A 26,376-nucleotide genomic window follows, 5' to 3' on the forward strand; every position below is an offset into this window, starting at 1 on the left:
TTGTGCCATTAAACTACTTAAATGCAGTATTGCAGATCTATACACAAAACATTGTTGCCTTTAGAATCTCTGTTGTGTTAAAAGCACACAAAAAAACAAATTATATATCTATATATATCTATATATATATATATATATTTCATAATATTATGGGAAAGGCCCCTATAACAATGCTTGTCACATTTGCTGTAAACATTATGTGTCATGCTACCAATATTACCAATATTGTACAAAAAATTATGTACAGGTTAGGAAATGTTTGCCTTAACTGGCTTCATGCAGTAGGAGTTGTAGTCCAACATCAGAATGTTGGGTTGTTCAGCCATGACACAATTTTTCCTTTACTTTGCGGGGGATTTATTTTTCTACTAAGAAGTATCTTCAGCCAACATTTCATGCCTTCTGTTGGTAGATCAAACAGCATTCATGAGTAAATTCTAAGAACACCAATTTACATCTGGAACATATACTATACATATTATCATGCATATAACATTTTGTATACTATAGCATATACATATTGAGCATCCATGGTCTACAGTTTTTTCAATTCTGATATCAATCCCAGACTGTTAAAACATTAGGTTTTTCCATAGATTTTCTGGATCGTAACCAGCACTGAGGGATAATCGAATATATCACGGAAATCACTTTTCACAGCATGAGCTTCTGCTTTTGCGAATTACAGAGCAGAACATTCTCTCTCATAATCAATTTCACTTGAGTTTAAGGAGACGGTCTTCAGAATTATGCATGGGAATAGTTCCTGACAGCTAAATCTTGGTGTATACAATTTGGTCTCGGTTAATTCAGTCACCAAGTGGCTCACAAATCTGATGGGTTCTCCCTGGATTCTCCAGGTGGAGGACTCAGCAACCGAGAGTAGCTGTCTTTGAACTCATCTGTGTATAAGGCAAGAATGGAGCTGAAAGAGCTTAAATGCTGATTTAGAAACATGTAAACACTTAAATTTTGATGATAGATATGAATCATTCAGCCAATTTAGTAAATTAATAAATATCAATGAATACAAAATAATCCCTGAGTTTGTTTATTTTTGAATTGCTGTTTAAGGTAGTGAAAAATGCATGGTTTGCCATAAAAATACATGACTAATGACAGGTTTGCAGTTGTAAAATCTAGACTGCCCACTAAAGAAGGAGCTACAATAAAAACAATAGGAAACATCTTCACTTAAAGAGGTTCATTGAGATGTGCAGAATATTAGCATGTTTTAAATGCTTACATTTTAGTTAGACTTTCTAAAATGTCTACACATGTATATACTGTTCCAGGGCTGAGTCTAGGGTTGAACACCCTATGGCTGTAGGGTTGGCCCCCCACAGCCATACTAACATGCAAACTCACCCTACATTACCCCTTGGTTCAAACCTGTCACTAACACGCACACAGTGACACCAAATGCCATCACACACACACTCATGCTTACACCATACACTAACATACACACAAATGCTGATTTATACAAACTTTACAAGCATGCATAGACAGGCTAGGGGTAACAGGTTCAAGGATACAAAGACTTGTCACTGAGCAGAACAGATACAGAACATTTTAGTCTGTGGTGCAGGAAAACTCACAACATAATGGGGCACTATTGCTATTATGAGTGTCATAACAAAACAGCTGGTTAACTAGGTTAATAGAATGCCCTTTAGGTGGTCTTTGGTATTTAAATAATCAATGGTTCCACATTTATTCTTTTGGGTGGTTACTTTAATAACATGTAAATATGTTAAGCTGCCATTAACCATTGTTCTTCCTGTCTTTTTCATGTACACACAGTATTCGTTTCCTAAGTGTAGTAAAGAGAGACAGAGCTGGTTAGGGTGTCAATGAGGGTTGGATCTAAAACATATAGAGCTTCTTACAATGTATTTTTCCTTTATTTTGCTCCTGTATTACCTTTTCTTTAGGATTCACAGTATCTGGCAACGTATCTAGCAGTCTACCACCCTAATCTTCACATAAACATTATAAAAAAAAACACAATAATACTATACCTTTTGACACTGAATTTCTGCTCAAATCCACTCTGTTCCAATTATGGCCAAATGTTCCCTTGTTAAAGAGACAGTCTGGTGTCCCATACAGCGCCACCATTGAATAATGCATATTAAAGTAATGTAAGTGCTACATTAAGCATTCTTTAACCTGCAAGAGCAAAAAATAAGCACTTATCCTTATGAGTGGCTGCAGTGCACAGGACCCTGGTAAACAGTGGCAAGCAGGTAATGTGTTCGCCTAAACATATCTCTCACAAGCAAAGATACTGGGGGGGGACAAATGCATGAGAGGAGAAGCATTGTTCATAAACATGTAGATTTAAGGATGATATTCCCTAGATAACTTTATTAGTCGACATTAAGTATTTTTCTAGTATGCTTAACTTGAAGTTAACAAAGCAAATTTTTGACATAAGCTATTTTGTAAAAACTGTTTTTTTAAGTTAATATTGTTAACCATGAAGATAATAAAAACTATGGTGTGAGTTCCTCTTTAAAATGCATGCAAATGTAAATATTTCAACACAGAGGAACAGTAATAAGTCAGTTAGGCAGCATGTTGTCTGACAACATGACTCTCAGGAAATACTGAGTCATGGAAAAATAACAATGAAGATAGACATGTAGCCTTTGAGGGGGATCCCTTTGCTCAATTACTTTTGGGTTTGCGCCAAATTTATTTGATATGACCATGTATGATCAGCCCATTCCTTGATTTTCAAATTTTCCAATATTTATGTATAGGATGAAATTAAAAAAAATTCCCATTGGACCAATATATTTATGTTGCATTCACCTAACTCAACAAAAACTTAAATCTTTCCAAGTTAGACTGCCCTGTGTTCTATAACTATGACTGAAGAGGGGCATAAAAAAAATCTCCCATTGGCCCAAAATGTTTACAAATGTGCCACACGTACCCACTCAACGATATCTTACAATATAATATGTAAAGATATAGAGTCCCAAATACCAGCTTATCTGGTCACCCTGTGCCCATGTCCTATTTGAGACATCCTTGTAGCCGGCCAATTTAATTTTCCTCAATCAAATAATATATTTTTGAAAACTAGACACCCCAGACCTATTTCTACCACTAGCCTTTGTCAAAATTTGTGGTAGTAGTTTTTGTGTAACGCTATATATTTAAATTTCCACAGTAAAATCATACGACATTGTAATATATTATAGAGGGGGTTGGGCGTGAGGTAGATGCAACGTAAATATATTGTTTCTTGCTTTGATATTTCCTTTCTACAATTCTGGTGCTTTTTTTTCACCAATAGATCAGAGCACAATTCAGTCTTGGATTGGAATGCTCCGGACAGTAGAATCATTGAACTAAACCTTTACAAACACAATGGAAGCTACGTCTGTCATTATGCTGCTGCACTCAAATACACACAAAGGTATAATGCATGTACATATACACTCATACACTGATAAGCATTTTAGGAACAACCACCTGAATTCATACAGAGATATCCCACATATATACACACACTGCTTTCAATACAGATCAAAGCTCCTAATTCTATAGTATCTTCTTATCTGTAGATGCAGCTTCCTGCCTGAGGGATCCTCACACAGTAACTTTGGTCCTTGCCCTTCCCTTATATGCAAACAGCCCTACAGCTTCCGCTCTTATGAACTGCAACATGTGACCAACAAAGCAGCTTCTTACTGGCTGACCCTATCCATGAAAGGGAATATGAAGCTAGATGTGCCATCACTGATCATACACCCATAATGGAGTCTGTCTGATAACTCTGCAAATATTCCTGTTGCATGCATCTAATGGGCCCAATTTGACCTTCCATATCACCCAGCACAAGTTATTTCTGTGAAGTGTCGGCTATACTACACAAATTATATCACTGCCAGCAACAAGTGGGCCCCCTTGATACCACGTGCCCTAGGGCAAATGCCCCATTTCCCCTATTGTTTATCAACCACTGGTCAAGAGCACTACTTCCCTGAAGGTCTTAAAGCTGCTGAAAAGAGGACCTTTAAATAACTAAATGATCCTATGAGATATATATATATTTAGATTGGGCTGCAGGCTTAAAAAATATACAATAATATTTGCCTTGAGGCATATGATGTCGCTAAATACTAGACTTGGGCACCAGGGGGCTCTTCGTGTTCGTCTTCGTGCTCGTCTTCGGGGGGGAAAAAACCTTCGTATTCTGCGAATACTCGCCCGTTCCTGTCTTCTCTTCGGGCGAATATTCGCGGACATTCTTCGTGCTCGTTTAATCTTCGTATCCTTCCCGGTTGCCTTGCAGGGGTTAATACGGGGTTAACAACACATCGGAGCAGCAGCAGCTGCCGTGAAGGAACGTGTGTGCAACTCTATTGGTCGTTTCGGCAGGGGGCTGGTCTGGCATCAACTAGTGAATTGCAGAACGCACTTCATTCGTTGATGGCAGGCCAGCCCCCTGCCGAAACGACCAATAGAGTTGCACACACGTACTGAGGTGTACTGTACACAAAATGACCTAGAGACAAATGCTCCAAGGAACTTGGCCTCCGTTTATCATACACAGTCACACATCCATAGATGTTTAATAAAAGAATAGGGATTATTTTACATTTTTAAATTGATTTTGGACCACTTGTAATACATGCCTAACATTTGCTACCTATTTACAATGGCATACTTTGCAACAACCCAACTTTTACTGGACAGGACTGGAAAAAAGCAGGACTGTCCACCAAAATCTTGGGTGTGTTGGCAGGTATGCGGATGGAAAAATGTTGGACAAGAACTAAAAAATAGCTTAGGGTTAATGTACGGTTATGTTTAAGATTAGTAGCAGTGCACTGCTTTGGTTAAAGATGTATTATGTCTAAATAATAATTTAATTTTAATGGGTTTTAAAAAAAAATTAGGGGTTTATTTAAATGTATTTTAAAGTTAGATTTATTATTTATTATTTAGTACTTTATTATATTTATTTAATGTTTATACTAGTGCTACCTACCGAGCTATAACTACCAACGTGTATTTGCATACCTAGTTTAGCTAAATTAGATGGGACAGGACTGGAAAAAAGCAGGACTGTCCCTGAAAAAGTTGGGTCTGTTGGCAGGTATGTGGATGGAAAAATGTTATAGTATGAAGTGTGAGTTATAGCGTTAATGCTAGTGAGTGTAGAAATGAAGGCCAGGACAAATAACAAGAGGAAAGGTCCTTGTGATTTTTGCATTGTACGTGTATGTGTTATGTGTGTTATGTGTGTTGTCACTTGTCACTGTGTTATATGTGTTATGTGTGTTATGTGTTATGTCACTGTGTTATTTGTGTTATTGTGTGTGTTATGTTTGGTTGGTTGTGTATCAGAAGGAAAATAATGAAATGGAAAAGGAAATGGGAAAGGCGAATGAGTGGGCAATTGGCGACCCACTCACCTGTTTCACCCCAGAGCAAAGCATCCAAACACTGTCAGTCCTAGACGTTTGGCAGCGGACTTCCAGAGCTCAGACACAAGGCCCTAGCGTAAGCTGGCCACTCCGGCGGAGGTAGCAGGCGTTGCCACACCGCAAACAGACGCAGCCAGGGGGGAGAAACTGCCCTTACCATTAGGGACATTTGAGGCATGACACTAGCCAGGAAGCGAACTGGCAGAGAAGAGACGCTGGCACCAGCAGCAGCAGCAGAATTGGGAAAGGCGAATGAGTGGGCAATTGGCGATCCCCCTCTCCCGTTTCACCCAAGGGCAAAGCACCCAAACACTGTCAGTCCTAGACGTTTGGCAGCGGACTTCCAGAGCTCAGACACAAGGCCCTAGCGTAAGCTGGCCACTCCGGCGGAGGTAGCAGGCGTTGCCACACCGCAAACAGACGCAGCCAGAGGGGAGAAACTGCCCTTACCACTAGGGACATTTTGGGCATGACTCTAGCCAGGAAGCGAACTGGCAGAGAAGAGATGCTGGCACCACCACCACCAGCAGCAGCATTGAAAAATGGGAAAGGCGAATGAGTGGGCAATTGGCGACCCACTCACCTGTTTCACCCCAGGGCAAAGCACCCAAACACTGTCAGTCCTAGACGTTTGGCAGCGGACTTCCAGAGCTCAGACACAAGGCCCTAGCGTAAGCTGGCCACTCCGGCGGAGGTAGCAGGCGTTGCCACACCGCAGACAGAGGCAGCCAGGGGGGAGAAACTGCCCTTACCATTAGGGACATTTGAGGCATGACACTAGCCAGGAAGCGAACTGGCATCGAAGAGACGCTGGCACCACCACCAGCAGCAGCAGCAGAATTGGGAAAGGCGAATGAGTGGGCAATTGGCGACCCACTCACCTGTTTCACCCCAGGGCAAAGCACCCAAACACTGTCAGTCCTAGACGTTTGGCAGCAGACTTCCAGAGCTCAGACACTAGGCCCTAGCGTAAGCTGGCCACTCCGGCGGAGGTAGCAGGCGTTGCCACACCGCAAACAGACGCAGCCAGGGGGGAGAAACTGCCCTTACCATTAGGGACATTTAAGGCATGACACTAGCCAGGAAGCGAACTGGCAGAGAAGAGACGCTGGCACCACCACCAGCAGCAGCAGCAGCAGCAGCAGCATTGGAAAAGGCGAATGAGTGGGCAATTGACGACCCGCTCACCTGTTTCACCCCAGGGCAAAGCATCCAAAGACTGTCAGTCCTTGGCGTTTGGGAGCAGACTTCCAGAACTCAGACACTAGGCCCTAGCGTAAATTGGCTACACCGGCGGAGGTAGCAGGCATTGCCACACCGCAGCAAGTGCAACCAGGGGGAGAAACTACCCTCTCCATTAGGGACATTTGAGGCATGATTTCAGCCAGGAAGCGAACTGGCAAAAGATGCTGGCACCACCACCAGCAGCACCGTTGGAAAAGGAAAAAGGTGAATGAGTGGGCAATTGACGACCCGCTCACCTGTTTCACCCCAGGGCAAAGCATGAAAGTCTGTCAGTCCATGGCGTTTGGGAGCGGACTTCCAGAACTCAGACACTAGGCCCTAGCGTAAATTGGCTACACCGGCGGAGGTAGCAGACGTTGCCACACCGCAAACACGTGCAACCAGGGGGAGAAACTACCTTAAACATTACAGATAAAAAAAATTAACTTTCCAAGCTAAGAGCTGGGTAACCCAACTTGGGCAGATTGAATTTAAGGAAGGCAATCTGCTCCATCAGATGAGGTGCCATGCGTGAGCGCTGTGGACTCAGTATGTTTCCAGTCATAGAAAACACGCGCTCACTTTGAACAGTGGTTGGCGGACATGATAGTAGCTGCTGCGCAACCCATGAGAGTGCAGGCCACACACTCTTCTTTTCATCCCAGTAGCTAAGAGGATCAACATTAGGCGCAGAAGGAACTTCACAGAGGTAAAGTTTGACCATTTCAGCAGCACTACTCTCCTTTCTGCTGCTAGCTCTGTCAGATGGTCCAACTATACTCCCAAGTGCCTCTTCCCAAAACGCAGCTGCTCCACTCAGCTGTGTTGTGCTGCTTGTGGCACTGCTGCTGATGCTGCTGCTAGGAGTAGCAGACCACATCATCTCTTCCTCCTCCTGCACCTCTCCCTCCTCGGACAGCATTCCCATTTTACGCTGCCAGTCACGCACCTTGTTGACCAATTGCTCCCGGTAGCTACTGAGAACATTAAATTTCAAAGCTAGCTTTCCCTTAATTCTTGGATCGCAAAGGCACGCTAGCATCATTTCGGGACTCTCTTCCATTCGTTTGCGAAGGTGTACTTTTAGCAGATCCTTCAGCTTCCTGACTATGGCTGCTATGTCAGGATGTAGAGTGCCACCTTGAACAGCCTCACGGTTTCCAAGGAACACATCCATCTTGCTGCCTAGATGGGAGAACACTGGGATTACCTGGGCCAGACTGGCAGTGTTTGAGCTTAAATTTTCTGTGGCATCCCTGAATGGTTTAAGGACTGCCACTAGCTGGGCGATCACTGTCCAATCCTCCCTATTCAATGGAGAGGTAATCCCAATATTGTGCTCTGAGGCAAGATTATGGATTGCCCTCTGCTGCTCCAAAATCCTCTCGAGCATGTCTAACGTGGAGTTCCACCGTGTACTGACATCCTGACGTAGGCAGTGTACGGGAAGACCTGACCTCTCTTGCTCTTCCCTCAAAAGTTGGCTAGCCTTAACACTATGGTGAAAGTGCCCAGCGATCTTTCTGCAGCGGGACAGAACTACTGCTGCCACATTAGTTCCTTCTGACATTGCTGCCTTCACTACAAGATGGATGATGTGGGCTGCACAGCGCACACCAACAATATGACCATCTCGCAGCGCTTTCACCATATTGGCACCTCCGTCAGTTACCACAAAACCAACTTCAACATTGGTGCCCGCCTCTGCTCCCACCCAAAGGCTAAACATTTTCCTCATCGCATGCAGAATGTTTTGGGAAGTGTGCTTTTCATCCATCACTTCTGCATGGAGAAGGAAAGATCGGTAGCCTGCTGCAGCAGCTTCCTTAGACACACCGGGCTGCCACCAGTGTGCTGTCAAAGAAAGAAAGGCATGCAGGCCGCTAGGTGCACTCCACAAATCTGTAGTGAAATGAACAGACTGACCAGCAGCCTTGGAAAGCTCCTCTTTCACTGCTGCAACACAGGACCGATACAATGAGGGGACAATGTTCCTGCTGAAAGTGGAACGTGACGGAACTGTATATTGTGGAGCCACAGCCACCATCAATTGTTTGAAAGGCTCCCCTTCGATCATAGAGAAGGATGCCCCTCCAACAGCAATGAACTGACCAATCAGTCGCGTTACTTTATTGGCCTGCTGTTTGGGCATTGACCTTTTGGATTGGAATGCCACAAATTGTTCCAGGGTGGGCTGGACATGCAGTGCTCCAACCTGCCTTGGTCTCTGGCTGCCAGCACTAGTTGCTGCTGCTGCTGCTGCTGCTATTGGCTCAGAAGAAGAAGCTGTTGGGGTTTTTCCACGGCCACCAGCTATGCTGCCTGCACTAAGTTTTCCCTCTGCATCTTTCCCCAATAGCACAGCGTTGTGTTGAGTGCTGAGGTGATGCTTCATGCTAGCACTGGTAAAATGGCCAGACACTTTCCCTCTGCTTATTAGCTTCCCACAATGTTTGCACTTTCCATAGCGCCCTTCTTCAACATTTTCAAAGTGCTCCCAAATTGGGGCGCGCATAGCCTTGGAGTGTGCCTTGGGTGCTGCTCCTACTGCTCGGGGTGGATGAACAGAGGCAGAACTAGTGGTGGTGGGACTGGTGGTAACAGTACTGGCCATAGTGGGACTGCTAATTGCTTTAGATTTGCTAGGTTTTGCTGCTGCTGCTGGTGGTGGTGGTGATGATCGTAGCGGAGAAGGTGGAGGCTCAGGGGAAAATTGTGCACTAGTCATTTGGACACTGCTCCCTGAGGAATCTGATTCCTGACCACTCATCTCCTCTACTTCCTCTGGCTCATAGTCTAGCTCTTCATTAGCCAGATCGAATGGAATTCCTGCTAGGCTGGAGCTAAGACTGATATCGTCGTGAGACTCGTGACTAGTAGTAGTGCGAGCAGGAAGAATAGACTCTGCACTTGGCCTCTCAGTCTCAGGCTCCTCTGCTACCTCGCTAGGTGGAGTTCCACTATGTGTAGCCCTCTCTCTAACTGTCTTTACAAAAATTTTGTAAGGACTTGGTGGCTTGCTAGAGGTACTAGGAGGACATGGCGTGGCGGTACCAGTGGGAACAGTAGGCGCAGCACTAGTGGTGGTAGAGGCGGTAGAGGTGGGGGTGGTGGTGGTGGTGGTGGTGGTTTTCCCTACAAAGGAATGAGATCGCTTTGGTTTGGGACCCCTCTGAGTCTTGCTGCTAATTTGGCTCTGCTTGGTACCTTGCATGCTGCTGGTGGATGGGGAAGATGCTGCTTGGGGCAAAAGGCACTTCTTTTTAGTCACTGGGCTGGTACTACTTGTGCTACCCTTTAACTTTGAACGTGCTTCTGGTGCTTTAGGCTTTCCGTAAAAAACCATAGAGCTTGTGGGCCTAGCCGCACTACTACTGCCTGCTTTTGGTGCCTTTCCTTTACTTGATGATCCTTCAAGCAATGCTTCCCCAAATGATAAGCGAGAGCTTGGCCTACTTGGCCGACTAGACTGACGCAAAGGCTGCATCTTAGAACTGGTGGTGGTGCTGGTGGTGGTGCTGGTGGTGGCGGTGGTAGATGGAGCTTGTCCCTCCTTAGTCCCAAAAGGAGGATCCATTTCAAATTTTGTGTTGTGTGTGTAGTGTAGTGTAGTGTTTAAAAAACTATAAAAAAAATAAAAAAAAATAAAAATAAAAAAAAAGGAAAAACGAATTAAAGACAAAAAATTAGAGGAAGTTCTCTTCAGTGCTACTGCTTAAAAAGTAAAGCTATGCACTACTGTACTGTGCTGTGTGCAATCTGCCAAAGTGCTAAAGTTATTTAAATTATTAACTCAAGATTAACTATTTAATAACTAGCAGTATTTTATTTTTAATTTGAATTTACACGGGCCTAAGAGCTTAGCCTACTACTATGCTAGCCTAAAGCTATATTTCCTTACTATAAGTCTACCTCTAGGCAGACGCTCTCAAACCCACTAAGCTAAAGTGAGGTTAAATCAGATTCAGTATATGATTTATTAATTAATATTAAGTTATATAATATTAATAGATTAGAAATAATTTACTTATATATTATGTATTATAGATAGAAGAATATAGATTATGAATTAGAATTTAGAATTAGAATTACTTATATTATAGATTATGAATTAGAATTTATATTGTTATATATTATTTATAATATATTATAGATTAAGATTAAAGAAGATTAGAATTATTTTAGTACTACAGCTAGTAGCTTGAAGCTTTGCTTAGTACAGCTCGTCACAGTCAATTTTTCTTGAAAAGAATTAGAAATAAAATAAAATGTCACAGCAAAACAGTTAGCTTCACTGCTGGCTGCACTCACTAGCCCAACAAGTTCACTTCACTGATGGACTGAGGTGAGCAAAACACTAAGGGTACTTTTAATAAAATTGAAATAAAATGTAAAATAAATGAGAAAATCTTTGCAAAACAGTTAACGTCACTGCTTGCTGATCAAAAAAAAACACAGCACTTATGCGGCTGCACTCACTAGCCCAACAAGTTCACTTCACTGATGGACTGAGGTGAGCAAAACAAATGAAATAAAATGAAAGATTAATTAAGAAAAATTGACTTGGTCTCTTGCTGTTGCTAAAACAAAGCACAAACTATAGAGCTGCAGCACCAGTACTAATAAGATTAGCTGAACTATACGCTAGTAGTAATTATTTAATATTATTACTTTTATTTATAGCTAATTTAATTAACTATTAAGACAAGAAAGAATTATAGAATTATTGATATTACTGATTTTAGATTAGACACTAGTAGATGTCTTGAATGTCTACAGTACACTCTACACTAGTATACTATTACTAACTATAACTGACAAATATATATATAATTTTATAATGAATTCAATTATTAATTATATTAATTAATATTACTGATTTTAAATTAGACACTAGTAGATGAATGTCTACAGTACACTCTACACTAGTATACTATAGAATATATATATATATATGACTGACAAATATATATATATAATAATGAACTATTAAATTATAGATTCTATTAAATTATTATTTATAAATTCTATTTAATTTATTTAAGCAGGACAGGCAATAGGCACTAGTGCCAGCCCAGGGCAAGGGCACCCCAGTGCCACTGAGGCACTGGGTGCACTGTCAACTCAACAGCACTTACACTACAGTTGATGACAAATTAAATAAAAAAAATTAAATTAATCAAATTATTATTATTAATTATATTAAGTAGCACTGAAGTGAGGATGAAGTACACTGTGAGAAATGGCAGGCTAAGGCTTACCAGTCTCACACAGAACAGAACAATCTCTCTCTGTAACGCTCGGATGCAGCACAGCAGTGTTGCCAAAGCAGTCACAGCGAAAAATGAATGGATCTCTCAGGCAAGCTCTGGTCTTATAAAGGCGCCTTCAGAATTAAAAAAACAGCAGCACAGGCATTGGACGAGACCCTTAGCGTGACGTCACAAGAGTGAGCTGATTGGACAGACGAGATCAGCTCACTCCTGTTTGAAATTTTGGCGGCTGCGCGGCAAAAACGAAGTCTTCGTCTTCTCCTACGTTTTGCCGGCACTGTATTCTCTTCGGCGTGTCTTCGGAACGAACAAAAAAACGGCCTCTTCGTGCTCGTTTTCATGTTCGCCCGAAGACGAATGCGCAAGTCTAGTGCCCCCCCAGCGCAGGAGCCGTGAGAAAAGGGCCTCAGCTGACATGCTCACCTCTAGCATCAGCCAATCGTCTGTCACTGGCAGAGACAGAAAATGAGGTGTATATAACCAAATAAAAAACATCATTTTTGGAAAATTTTAAACCCTAAAATGACACATAAGTGCTCTGTATCCCGTTCATTAAAACTAAGTACAACTTGCTAATTTCTGAAGGTCAGTAAGAAATATTCACCATTGGCAGAGTCCATGTTAACTTCATCTGGGATCTCAGCCGAACGTGGCCCCAAATAACAGCAAACATAGTACAAGGAGACAAATTGATTGCTATTGGAGTAACGAAGAATCTGGCAGGGACTCCGCTACCTAGAGACCCTATCAAGGTTAAAATGTTCAGTTCAGCAAATTTGCGCTAAAGTTCAAACACGTTTACGCTAGAAACTGACATGTGTCAGAACTCATTGCAACGCGACATGAAAGCACAGACCACAAAATGTATAGCATTGCTGGACCAACCACTTAAAGCCGCATGTGGCTTCTATATCCTGCTGGACTGTCGTCCAAGTGTTATCTGACAGCATGTAAAACGTATACACTAACTCGATATAATGTTTTACATATTGCTGCACTTGTCCACGGGAATCCGTCCAGTTTTATGTGTCGGGCCTGCTAGCCCTATCTAGAAGCATGGGTCCCAAATAAGTGAAAATGCAAAAGCATCATCACACGAACAAAATAGGAGTACGTTTCAAAGTTACATGAAACAAGAATAAAGATGTGTAGACAGAACGCGTATGACAAAGCCATCGCTTTAGCAGAGCCAATGCAGAGTTTAGGAGATGTAGAGAGATTAAAGAGATAAATGTTCTGTCCCCATTGTGGTTCTCAGCGCATTGGGGTCAGAGCTCCGCAAGGTTTCATAGACATCGATATCCCTGCCTAGTTTTGGCTCGATTCTTGTCTCTCTGGAATCGTTAGGATCTTCAGGCAGTGCCAGCAGATCAATGGGAAGAAAACTGACTCCAAACCTGGACAAAGTCACTGCCCCCCAATACCTACGATGCAATATAGTGATCTCCGGAGCTGGAGGGCTGGTTTGTTGCAGAACGAGCGCACCCCATCGCACACAGCACAAAGCTTTCTTTCTACTCGCAAAATGCAGCAATGCATACCCCGTGCGGGGTCATATTCTTTAAAAGGAATCATAAATGATGCATCCATACAAAAGTGACGCCAGGTAGAATCAAGGAATCAGATTTAAATCACCCCTTTATATCACAAAGAGCGTTTGTGAGTTCTCCATGCTTAACAACAATTCCCACAACCTTTAAACAACTTTAGCTGGCACAATGATACATGTGCATTATAGCTTAGCTATATTGGCTGCTGGTTTGTGAGCGTATATATATATATAATCATTTGCCACACCCAGTGAGGTTTATCATTATAAAAATATTACTTAAAATATGGCATACATAAAATAAAGTAACTATGAGGGGCTTTTAAGCATCTAACAAAAATGTTCCATTTTGCCCCTTATAACTCCATGGATCCCTCACCTTCCCTCGACACGGAAGGCACTGTTTATGATCATAAATTCAGAGTATTTCTTAACATATTTACTGCAGAATTTCTCTGTAGATTAAGGCCTCTGGTCTGCATTTAAAAACAGACATATGTTGTTAACTTACACTGTCCGAATACACAGCGTGAACTAGACATAGAGTTAACAGAAATGCCCAGGTATATATACAACGCTGTCACTTAATAATGTTGTTCACAAACTATGCATGTTGCATTAGACACATAATTTGTACAACGAAGCCCACACATAATGCAGACGCTATGGCTCGGGGGAAAATTAAAAACATACCTTCTTGGCTTTAGTTTTCTTCTCATAGGTCTCCGACAATGGTTTTTTCTTCGGCTGAAGACTCGCTTTGGAAAAAAGATCTTCAAACTCTTTGGGGTCAGCGATATTGGGCTCACTCAGCGATTCCCATAACGTGGGATTGGAACTGATTGGATGTACAGAGATGTGTGAACGTTACAACTTTTTTAACAACTGGTTGTAAGCCAAATACTTCCCAAAATTCCCTCGATTGAAGCTGATGCATCAACTATAAGTACTGACATTTTGTAACAGTAGCTGCAGAAATACCCCATGATTTAAAGGTCAAGCTCGAGCTTGTTTTTCAAGGATGAGTGAAGAATACTTTGTTTCACTCCATCACCAGGCACCCCACCACGCATGTGTACTTTTTTAGGAAGAGGAACACATATGACATAACCATTTTTGATTTTCTATCCCATTTTAATCTCCAAAAACGTACCCGTTACTCTTGAGCTGTATCCTCGTCCAGTACAGTGGCTTCATTGGGCAGCCAGGTTCTATGGGGGGTTTCCGAGGGGCTTTGCTTGAGGTTAAGTTGCCACCAAATATGAATCCAGGAGGTGGAGGTGGCGGGGGACCAGAGCCAGGAGGAGGAGGAGGGGGTGGAGGACCAGAACCAGGCAAAGGTGGCGGTGGAGGAGGTGGAGGCACAGAGCCAGGCAAAGGTGGCGGTGGAGGAGGTGGAGGCACAGAGCCAGGTAAAGGTGGAGGTGCAGGGGGACCCAGACCTGGTAGTGGTGGAGGTGGTGGAATAGAAATACCTCCTGGGAGCGGAGGAGGAGGAGGTGGCGATGGTTGGATTGAATTTGTGAGTGGGAGAGGCGGTGGTGGAGGAGGTAGGGCTTGAGTCTCATTTGGACCAGCAAGGCTCTGGTTCAGTGAGGTGATATTGAGCTTCTTGGGTAGAATCTGGTTACTCTTTTGAGTCCTACTGTCCTCCTCATTGGGCTTCAGGAATGTGTCTCTGTCAGTTTGAATGTACACGCTGCGAAAGGTCCTTGGTGGGTTCTCATCCTCTGTAGACACACAGACATCTCTGGCCTCCCCTTTTCGTGGACTGATTTTGCTTTCCAGCTGTTCTTGAAGGTTCTGGATTGCCTCCTCAAGTCTTGTTGTCTGAACTGCCTGTTCCCCGCGTACATTGAAGATCTCCACTTCAAACTGAGACTGAGGAGGAGAAGCAGAAAAGTCTGAACCATTAACATAAGCAACATAAACTGTTTGATGCCTGAAAAAGATAAAGCCACTGTTGACCAACCTCAAATAAGAAAAAATCAGCCAATTTGAGCAGTTCATCCAATATGTTTTTACACGTTATGTCCAGTGTGGGGGGGGGGGGCAGAGGGTCACCAGGCATTATCTAAGGTAGCCTAGAAAGTTAAGGCTTTGCAGCATAATGAAAATAAACTGAATAAGCAACTATACATAATTAGTAAGTTGGCTTTGTTAGTGGTTAATTGTTAAATTTAGGGGTAGTTTGAGGGAAAGTAACAAAAACACCTTAAAAATAGTTAAGATAATAGTTGAGATATCTTTGCAACATTGTATAGTGCAGAGAAGGCATACACCATTTTGGAATCCCACTATGACTGCATTTGACCTTGACACAATTTAGAAAGTACATAATACACAACAAGAAAAAGAGACAAAAAAGTATCAAATGAGACAAACGGCACCAAGTGTTTTGGGGCTTATAGCTCCCAAGATAGTCGGAGAGGAAAGACCCTTGCCACAGCATCCAGTAATAAAACCGAGTAAATCCCCGAACCTGGACATATGTGAAGCGGATCAGTAACTGAATATGGTACTTTTCTTCAACAGAATTGTGGATCCTAAGACATCATGTAGTTATATTTTTTATTTTATTTTTTTTAAGAAATATCAAATTCATACCCTGACATACACTATCAAATATACTAAAATATTATATTTTTAATTGTGATTAAGTTAAGTTGTGGGCCATGTTTAAATACACCAAAGGCACTGTGTGTGTGTGTTTCATTTTGGAATCTAAGCATAATTCAGCAATGAAACAAGACCAAATGAGACCTTCTATTAGAAAAACTTACAGTTTCCCAAAAATGATGTTTGGTGATACATTTATTTTTTTATATATCAGATAAAAATGTGTAATTTTAACTTTTTTGAAAAAAATATTTTAGGAATTTTAAAGTTTGGGCAACATACATGTGCACATGTTTTACAAAAAAACAAAACACAAATAATTTGTGTGTGATTGCCAAATGAGAAAGAAGAGAATTAGGACTTAACAGACTATATGTATATGTAATAAATAAAACTATATTTAACCTACAGTATTCTGGCAAATCGGCATGTGCTATAACAACAGGTTAACACGGCCAGCGGAAAATACTGCTATATTTAGTTTAGGCCTTAAATCCTAATGCTATAAACATGAAAAGTGCATGTGTGACAATTACAACAATTTATTTAAGCTTGTGTTTGGGTGAAAGAGAACTGGAACAAATGATGTTTTAATGTTTACCTATCGCTGCAGCCATCATAAAAACTAAACACTGCCCCCTGCTGACAAAATCAGAGACCTACCTGCCAGGGCATTTACCTGTGACTATATAAACAGTGTGTATGCATGTGTGTATGTATCTATACATACATATACACACACACACACACACATATATATATATATATATATATATATATATATATATATATATATATATATATATATACACACATACAGCATTTATGAATTTTATTGTAGAAGTCTTCAAAACGGAATTTCTGCATATTCTAACATCTACATACACTACCATTAAATATGGAAATATTTTTACAGTATAGAGGAACGGTCATATTTTTCTTTAGTATTCTTATATACAAAATAATATAATATTTTTCTTTTCACTTTAGTAGTAATACATCTACTTATTTCTAATTAAGTAGCGTGTGGGATCACATATATTTTAAAATTACTTCTTTGCCCAAAAAATAATATATATATTATAATAGCTCTGGACAGCAGCCACACAACTGTAAGTAAGCTGTGTAGAGAGTTTGTCTAGAACGACGCAGAAAGAGTCCATGAAAAGTCAAGAACTACTTGAGATGAAAGTAGAACGTCAATATGATTTGCACTGGAGGGGGGGGCATGGAAAAAAAGGGACGTTTGTATGAAACGCACTAGGTATGTTTTTTGTGGAGGCAGATATGACGTAATGCTGGAAAACATAAATCTGAATCACTAACAAGAAGAAGACAATTAATCGATGGTTTCATTACCGGATTATTTTATGGGTTCGTTTTATGCTGTTTAAACCCCCAACTTGACCTTTATTTCCGGTATCATCATCAACCTGTGCTGTTCTGATGACACTGGAGGATAATCGCTGCATTTATCAACAGAGCCCCGCAAGAGGAGGGACAGAGATTAATTAGGTGGTTTCTAGTGATTAAATGTGTGTGAATTCCTCTGCCATGTGCAGCGTTGTATACATTGGCAGCGCTGCATAAAAACAAAAGCAGATTTCTTTTTCTTTATTGTAAACGTTCCTTCTAACGCTAATCTATCCTCCTCTAATGAAGTCAACATATTAGGAGTCTGGAGAGCAGATTAATCAATTGCTGATAAAAAAAAAAAAGAGCGTTTTTTTTCCCCCTTTTGTTGGGACTTAACAATTCATCATATTTTCCCAACAACGTTTTGTAGTTATACCCCAAATCTATTTGTGAAAAGGAAAACCTATGTAATACGGCATGGGTCATTAAATGGTAATTCTGCGGGGCCTTCTCATCATCATCAAATTGCCCTCAATTAATAACGTCTATCTGGCATTTGGCAAGAGACTAAACAACGTGCATCTGGTTGGAGTTAAGGGTAGTAACCATTTTCTGCTTAGAAAACATAGCAACCCATTCTAAAAAAGGTAAGTTTTGTTAAATGCACGCTATCACTAAAGTTAAATGGCAAAGGCGCTATACCAACGCAACTTCATAGTTCGATCAGAATATTTATGCTCTGTGACCGTTTGTAACAGTTGTACGAAGATCCATCTTATATTCTGATTCTATCATGTCTACAGTCATAGGCAGAGAATGTTGACTCTTCGGAACACCTGGTGTTGGTTAAGGATCTTGTCTATGGCATAATTTATAGGCAATCTATGAGAAACATGAAAGGGTACACATTATAAGAAATATTGTAGATTACTTAATAGTTTACCTTTGGAGTCCCCCCCCCCATCTTCTCTCCACAAAGAGACAAATGGCACATATATCAAGCAGAATAGTTCTGAAATGTTACCTATTTGAACCTATTAAATTCCTAAAACACTAGGGATCATACTGAACTGCGCAAGCAGTGTTCATAATCTTTACCACCGCAACCATCTAAAGTGCCCAAAAGCTAGGAGCACAGAAGAATTATGCCCCTTGCCCATAATGAATGCAAGTTATTCAGCAGAAAGTTTACACAATGCATGGAGTTCATCTAATAAAACAATAACTGTCAATTTTTCTATTCTAGTTCCATTTGAGGGAATACAAAATACACTGAGAAACGACCTAAACAAATAATAAAGCCGTGGTGATGTTTGGGTAGAAGGTGCAAGGTGGCTCGGAGCAATAGAGAACTTCATGTGGAAATACATACGTTTTTCATCCAACACAATGACGTGGTCGAAATCACGGCTAGACTGCCCAGTTCTTTGGAACATTCTTTGATAAATGGTCCTATTAAGTGATCTGATTCGCCGCACTTTATGAGTCTCGTTGGTTACGCACATACTCTTGCGGTCCAACCTCTACCCCCTTCATGGAAAATAAGGGTACAAAAGACTCCCAAAGAATTTAGCAGAAATAAATACAAACTCTGTGTCAATAAATCCTAGTGACTCAATCCAAAACAACAAAAAAAAATAATAAAAAGGCCGGAAAAAAGAAAGTGGTAACGCCCGAGACACATTCTGGAACAGACATATTGTCCTGAAGAGAACCTTCTTCAGCGCTCCACCAAAGATCTGTTTTTAGAAGGTATGAGAACTATTACACATTTCCTTCTTCTAATTTCCAGATGGGCTTCATGTAAACAGTTTTTTGGTTCTAATCAAGTTTCACATACATTTAGTTTAATCTGCTTTGTGCTACTCAACAGAAAACAAGAACGGTTCTCAATGAGGGATAAAGCCCGTAAGCACCGGGTTACGAGTCGCACATCATCACTGAGATAAGGCGTTAATTAGAGGTGCTCATCCGATCCCACTATAAACATAAAACTTTGAAAATAGATCCTATGCAAGATGGTCAACAAAAAAAGAACGTAAAGATATCGACCCCCCCCAAAAGAAAAATATGGATACCCCCTGCTTTGAAAATTCACATTGCTAGTTTGTTAAACTCTGGCACTGAACATCTGTGTATGACCAGTGTGTAAACTGGGAGTATGTACAAAGAAATAAAAGGAAAGAAATCAATAAAAATAAATGCCAAAATCAGCTCCAGAAGAAAACATGCTTGTTAGAAAATCAAAAACACACCAATCAGAGGTCACAATACCAGCATTTGGAAGGAAGGCAATCAGACCTCAGCCAGCATCCATAAAATGAGGCTAGTTGCGTCCAAGTACCTGGGACCCTATGATCAGATGCACATGGGAGCTTCACCTCTGCAGTGCTGGAGGGAAGTCCAGGCCCTCTGGGAAGAAAGGGGATGAAATTAGCTCTATACTTTGATATGTTAAAAAGAAAGTGGAACTATATATGGGAAATGGTGCTTACAGAAGATTAAACAATGTTGTACAGAAAGATGAAAAAAGGACTCGAGGCACCTGAAGAAATCAAACTAACTCCACGCAACAGAACAAAGAAGATGCAAAAAGGGAGCCTGGGGCAAGTGTTTCACTGGTAAAAGCACTGCCTTTGAAGCGGGGGTCTTACATATCTCTATTTAGATTTAACAGACCAAGGCGTCTAAGAAGTGATCTATGCGATTTTGGAGTATAGATGAATGTCTATGGAAATATGCCATGTTGAATTAATCAGTGACCTTTCCACGAGCCAGTTGCCCAAGAGCTTTAGGTTGGCTCTCACGATGAGTTTTGGAGAGGCTCCAAGAACATATTTCACTAAATAACTGAATCAAAAGATGTGGGGTCAATCCAATAAACGAGGAGTTTGCACGGGGCTTTTCAAACCATTGACTTTACTATGCCTGATGAAGGACCAAGATCAGAGAGCTACGGCAATAATGCGAGGAGTTACCGGTTGGAGCATCTTTCTGCAAGAGAAGCTCACTGGCGTTGGCCCTTCAAAATTTATGGCGATATCAAGGAGCTTAAACTTCCTATGTAAACTCATGGTTTATTGAAACTAAACCCAGATGTAATGGTGTATTTAAAGGGGCGACTGCCCTAGGACTGGCCCAGAGTAGCTTTGATAAATGCCTCCCAAGTCCTACATAAAGCCTCGCGTCATCTGTTCTGGATGCTAGGGCTTGACGTCCCATCCCGTCCCTCCATCACTGAAGGACGCGCAGTGTGTGGGATGAGTGCTACAGAGTGCAGACCTCTGCAGTGTATCAACCCCACAATCCATGGATCTACATAGGCCAGAATACACCACTGCCTGGGTCCTAGAGTGTGTAGAAGAGTATTGTCAAGGGAATATACAGACTAATGCTACTCCGCATATGCTCTAAACATGTGATGTTACCTAGACAAAAACCAATATAGATTGTTAGAAATGTTGTATGGTAGTATGACATTTATTAGAATACAAAACACCTTTGAACTTCCCGTAGCAGAATGTATCCCCCTCAGAGGCACCAAACACTAATGTGAACAAAATTCCCTATGAGAACATGGGAAAGCAGATGAAAAGCATTCTTTATCCGTGCAACATTATCATTGGACATCTATTGTATTAAACACTATATGAAAAAAGGCGGAAACAACAAGTAATTGCAGATTTTTCAAATGTTACTTTCTGGACAGCATACAGAGTTGTTATCAAGAAATCCATTGTGATGTTCCAAGTATCATTAAAACCATAGGAATCCAAACAAAATCCACCGCCAACCGCCATTAAACATGCAAACTGTGAAAGATATAAAGCACAGCAGCCTCTCAAAGCTTTCATCAAAAGCTCAGCTCCCAAATAACAGAGCCAAGTTTGGGATGAAGAAAATATTAGTGGGCCAAGAGATCAGACTCACAGAGCACCGTGGTGTGAAACGGGTTACCAGTCACTGCCAAATCCACACCACTCGATAACAAAAGTAGCAAGACTATGTTTAATGGGCTACTTTGGAACATGCGATGTCCATCACAGAGCTGGCTAAATGCCTCCAGAAAGATTAGTATATGCTATACTACATAACACTATGTCTTGCTGCTCCCAAGAGTCATGGCACCATCTTTTTTAAGTGCATTCATGTCTAAAAGCGGATTTGGTAATTGAAAGAGATCGTGGTGCCTAGGTTCTACTGGATCTCTGATCAAACCAACCAAAAATGGGTTAAAAGTGGCAGTAAAGTTCTCTGAGAGGTGCCCAGTAATGCTAAATATGGAGGTTTGTAAAGATTCTTAAGAAAGTAGGTCCCAACAATGAAGAATTAATGCTGTCCATGGCGTGATAGGAGATATTAACTATAAAACAGGATCTTTGGCCTGGTGCTTTACCCTTCACGGCTCAAAGATCATAAATGCTCACATTAACCTTCAGATATTTACCAGCCCTTAACTATTCTTCAACAAGGACAGAGCTTCAGCTTCACAACAGGACTCTTCAACATTTTTGAAGGAGTGATAATTATGATTACTAAACAATCTCAAGAGCTATCATGAAGAAAACAAAATTTTAGGAAGTTTTTTTTTTTTTAAAGCTAGAACTGACACTTACTACCTCTTCAGTCATAGGTTACAATCTACCCACTAACCACCTATTGCTGCCAACAGAGAAGGGCTGGCAAGGACATCATGGAGTCAACACCCAAATCAGACTACTCAATTTAAAATGTTGGGCCAGGATAGTGGGCACTGGTAGTGTTGCTAACCTAATGTGTTATAAACAGCCCAATAGGCCATGAACACCTAAATGGCTAGTTAAAAAAAACTCATACAGGTACCAGCTGTTCCATTTCGCATCATCAATGTTTGTACACCCATAAACAGAATTTAGAGCAAGTCTGCGGTAACCCTAAGGATAAACAGAGAGGTTAAACTGCGAACACATCTCCATGTCCCACAGACCATCCAAAGGGTGACGCGACATCATCTCATGAGTTTATTTATCCGAATAGCAAGATAACTGAGAGGACAAGTTGCTTCCCCATTAAACAAGATTCCAGAACATTAACATTGTTGTTGGGGGAAGCAATCTTGAAAACGTATTTTAAAAAGCATTCACGTTCCTCTATGCCAACGTACGGAAAGAAGGAAACACAAAACAAACCTAGACGTGAAAGCGTGATCACATTATTTTGTTACGGAAACTCAGCAATCAGAACGGTATCCAAAAGCTCTGAGCTCTGGTTCAAATTGTATCTATTCAGAGAGAATTTATTGGATCTTAACTCCACAATTTGTACTGTACACCAGGGCTCGCTAAAAAATACATGAACACTAATTGGTTAAGGGCACCTGTGATTTCTCCATAATTACTTCTTCACACATAATACTTCATACTTTACTTCTTCACTAAATAGGATGCGCTTAACTATTACACGTTATTACAACTGTGCTTACAAATTACTTTGTTGTACTTTAACGGACTCTGGCTATTATTCTTTCACTATCGTTTTCCGGGACCAGATAAGGTTTGAGGTTTCTATGGCACAGAAATATGGGCAGATCAGACGGGTTGACTATTTCTTATCTGCTCTCAAATTCTATGTTTCTATGATTAGTATTCCCCAAAAATAAATAGGTATTGAACTATTCAGCTAGCTTCCTCCTTTCCGGAGAACCATAGATGGTTTTGAATCTCGCAGGTTAATTGGAGTTGGCTTTTGAACAATAGTTTCAAGGAACAGGTCCACAGATAATAGATTCAGATGAACCTGGCCATTTTTTATGGTGCCATTTTAACTGCACTAAGGCACCTGATCTAAAGTCTTATTAGTTTTGCCCCAGCATACAGGCTGAACTCCGCTATACTGGACACTGAATGCACAGGAAAAACGTATTTCCCACATGCAGAATCCTTGGAAAGCATGATATTCAAGTCTGCTACGAATATATCTCTTCCTTCCAAAGATCCTCACTCATGGCATGAATTAACCAAAAGTAAGCAAATTTGGGTTAACCTATGGGGAGTCAACCACTGTAAATCACTGCATTATTTAATGTCACGCTAGATGTTTATTGAACAAAGTGGTAGGCTCTGGCTATGTGACATATTAATTACACACAACTATCTCACTAAGACCCAAACTGTTTTGGGAATCCTTAACCATGGCACATAATAATCCTACCTGGACACCCAGTGATGCCCAGGTACTCATGGCTAGCTACTAATCATATAAAATGCCCCAATTAGAGAAACAGTGTCTGATGCTTAAGACATTTTATCGTCTTCAACAAGACAAATAGTAAAACATTTAGATGCATTTGGAAAGGAACTTGTAAGCAATCCTTTGGTGTTCTGTCAATCTGAACCAAATGCATCAAAGCAGAAAGAACCCTGAATACAATGTGCGCAGGTCACTCCCACTTCCCGGTGTTGCCATCTAATTGACTTCTCTAAAATAAGTGAGAATCAAAGTCTAGAACATGCTGAGCCTCCACAACATCAAGTTTGAAATCACTCCTTTTGCAAACAGAACAGGGTGTCAGCCTAATCTATCCCTGCTCAGCACACCTCCCATGTTATCTCTCGTGAATCATTGTATATTCAGGATCAATCTGCTGTTTTATCTAGTAGCCACATACAAGGGGAATGCTATATGCAAAAATAGCTCTGGATAAAGGTAAACCTCTACTGTCTAGATCTAAGGCAGAGGCCAGGGGTCTGTATTACTGCCTAAATCACTGGTTCCTTTTAAATTGTTTCATTTACATTAATTGGCTTTTCAAATCAATGATCAGCGTTTGTTAATGCACCCTCATATATTTCAGTGCAATGAGATGCTCATACAAAAGGACTATGTCAGCATGTCCACGGCAAGCTGGTTAATATCGACCTGAAAACAAACACAACTATATTGCCCCAAAGCATTTCACACACATGGCTGCGGAACACTGGCATGTCCAATACATACTAGCCAAAAAAAGTTAGAACGCCTAAAGCCACTGTGGCAATATCTGGAAGGCTATCACGCCATACATGTATATCAGATGGCAGGACCAACTGCTCCTCTATCACCACTACCAGCAGGTCCCGGCTACTGATCCTTTTACAGCAAACTGAACATCTACTATAATATGTTTGACTCGGATCCGCATCTCTTGCCAACATGGGTGTGACGGCCCCGGGTTAATCGGTACCGTCTGTAATAATTATTGTTTGTGATACCTGCATTTCCCAGTATATGTTGTGATTATGGTGTGTGCTTTTGTTCCCCTTGTTTGCTACCCTGTCCAGGTGCCACATGTCCTGCCCCTCCCTCCTTACACAGACTACAGTAGAGACCCCCTACTGGGCTGAGGGCTAATGCTCAGTCATATGCAAAGGAGGGCAGGATGTAATTCCCTTGTGTCTATTGGACGCAATTCCCTTGTGTCTATTGGACGCAATTCCCTTGTGTGTCTATTGGACGTAACTCAATCCCTTGTACTGTTTAAATGCCCCTGTGTTCCCAAATAAAGGGAGTTCCTGTTTTACCTCACTACGAGTCCTGTCTTGTTATTGAGGTAAGCCTCGGTGCTGCCCTTATTAGGGCGGTAGGGTGCTGTATTGCTATACTTCGGTATACTACAGTACGGCCGAGGTTCCTGAAGAGCTGTGTTCTCTGCTATGATCGCGTATTGTCCTTTTCAGGACGATAGCCACCCTGTGTAGCTCAGTTTCGGCTAGCCACAGACAGCGAAGGGGTTAGTCTCTGGTGCCCCGGTGGCCATGGGGCGAAGGAAGCAACGTTCGGCGGGCGTACCCAGTCGGGGTACAGGTCGGTCCCGTCACATTGGTGGCAGCGGTGGGATGCTTCCTCAGTACAGAGACAGCCCAACCACTACTGGGACTAACAGGCTTGCTGACCACGGAGGTACAGCCACATCGGCGGCAGCTATGGCAGAAGAACTGAGCCGGTGTCGGGAACAGGCAACGAAGAAGTTCCGCAACAGATTACAGAGGAGGATGGCATTCTACGGAGCCACTCCATCTGCAGAAACAGTCTGTAGGACGGTAATGGAAATGGATCGGCAGTTCAAGGTGGACCTGGATCTACAGAGGAATGCGTCACGAGGAGCTGATGAGTATAAGTGGGAAGCTCCGTTATGGGACTTTGAGACTCGAGTTAAGGTCGCCCTGACGATACAGGGAGGGCCGATTCCAGAGGAAGTACGGCTGGAATGGAGAGCCCTGATTCGGCTAGAGCTGTGGGAAGATGCCATGGAAAACTGGTACAACTGCAGAAGCGAGAACCTGCCTACCCCAGAACAACGCTTCGGGGAGCTGTTTAAGCTGCGGCGTCGCCGGATGAGATGGCAGCCCACCGAGGAGGAAGTAGCCACACTGGAGAAGTTGGTGGCGAAGGAGCTCGAGCTCGGGGACCTATACCGAGCATTATATTGGGCTGCAGCCCAGCAGGAGTGGGGGTCCGGAAATCACTATTCTCCGGAAGGTGAGGACCTCTATGTCCCTGGCTTAGATTGGGAAGCTTTTGAAGCAGAAGACGACTTTGGTAGTTCGGAGAGCTATAGGTTCTGGGACCTGTACAAGGACCGCGAGGAAATGCTGCCGCTTTCCCAAGAACTGACCCTGGCAGCTGACTTAGAAGGGCTAGTCTACAGGGAATGGTGCCTGGAGATGGAATACTTAGGGCTGCTGGAAGGCGGCCTTTCCATGACACGGGAGTCGACAGATCCTGCAGTTCCAGCTGAAGCACTGACAACAGGGCAGAGGGACGCTGTTCTCTGCCCATCACCATGCGCCCCTCCTACTCCGGCTGAAATGCTGGCAGCGGGGCAGAGTGCCGCTGGCCTCTGCCTGCCCCACGGTGAAGGGTCCCCGCCTGCTAGCAGGGACCC

At 42.0% G+C, this 26,376-nt stretch overlaps 1 protein-coding gene across 1 annotated transcript in view; it reads right to left on the reverse strand.

Annotated features, from left to right (window-relative positions):
* Nucleotides 1-2,154: 2,154 nt before the first annotated feature.
* The window catches only part of LOC149287846 (formin-1-like), a 45,513-nt gene continuing 21,291 nt past the window's right edge, over nucleotides 2,155-26,376 (reverse strand). The window contains exons 4-8 of the mRNA XM_089492438.1: nucleotides 23,258-23,303; nucleotides 18,701-18,719; nucleotides 14,653-15,380; nucleotides 14,193-14,337; nucleotides 2,155-2,175 (exon numbers count right to left, since the gene is read on the reverse strand). Of these exons, the coding sequence (XP_089348564.1) occupies nucleotides 2,155-2,175; nucleotides 14,193-14,337; nucleotides 14,653-15,380; nucleotides 18,701-18,719; nucleotides 23,258-23,303 (959 nt within the window). The remainder of the gene's footprint in view (nucleotides 2,176-14,192; nucleotides 14,338-14,652; nucleotides 15,381-18,700; nucleotides 18,720-23,257; nucleotides 23,304-26,376) is intronic.

This window comes from Sceloporus occidentalis, unplaced genomic scaffold (genome assembly GCF_023333645.1).
Source record: "Sceloporus occidentalis isolate IW3139 unplaced genomic scaffold, rSceOcc1.0.p SCAF_56, whole genome shotgun sequence".
Lineage (NCBI taxonomy): Eukaryota > Metazoa > Chordata > Lepidosauria > Squamata > Phrynosomatidae > Sceloporus > Sceloporus occidentalis.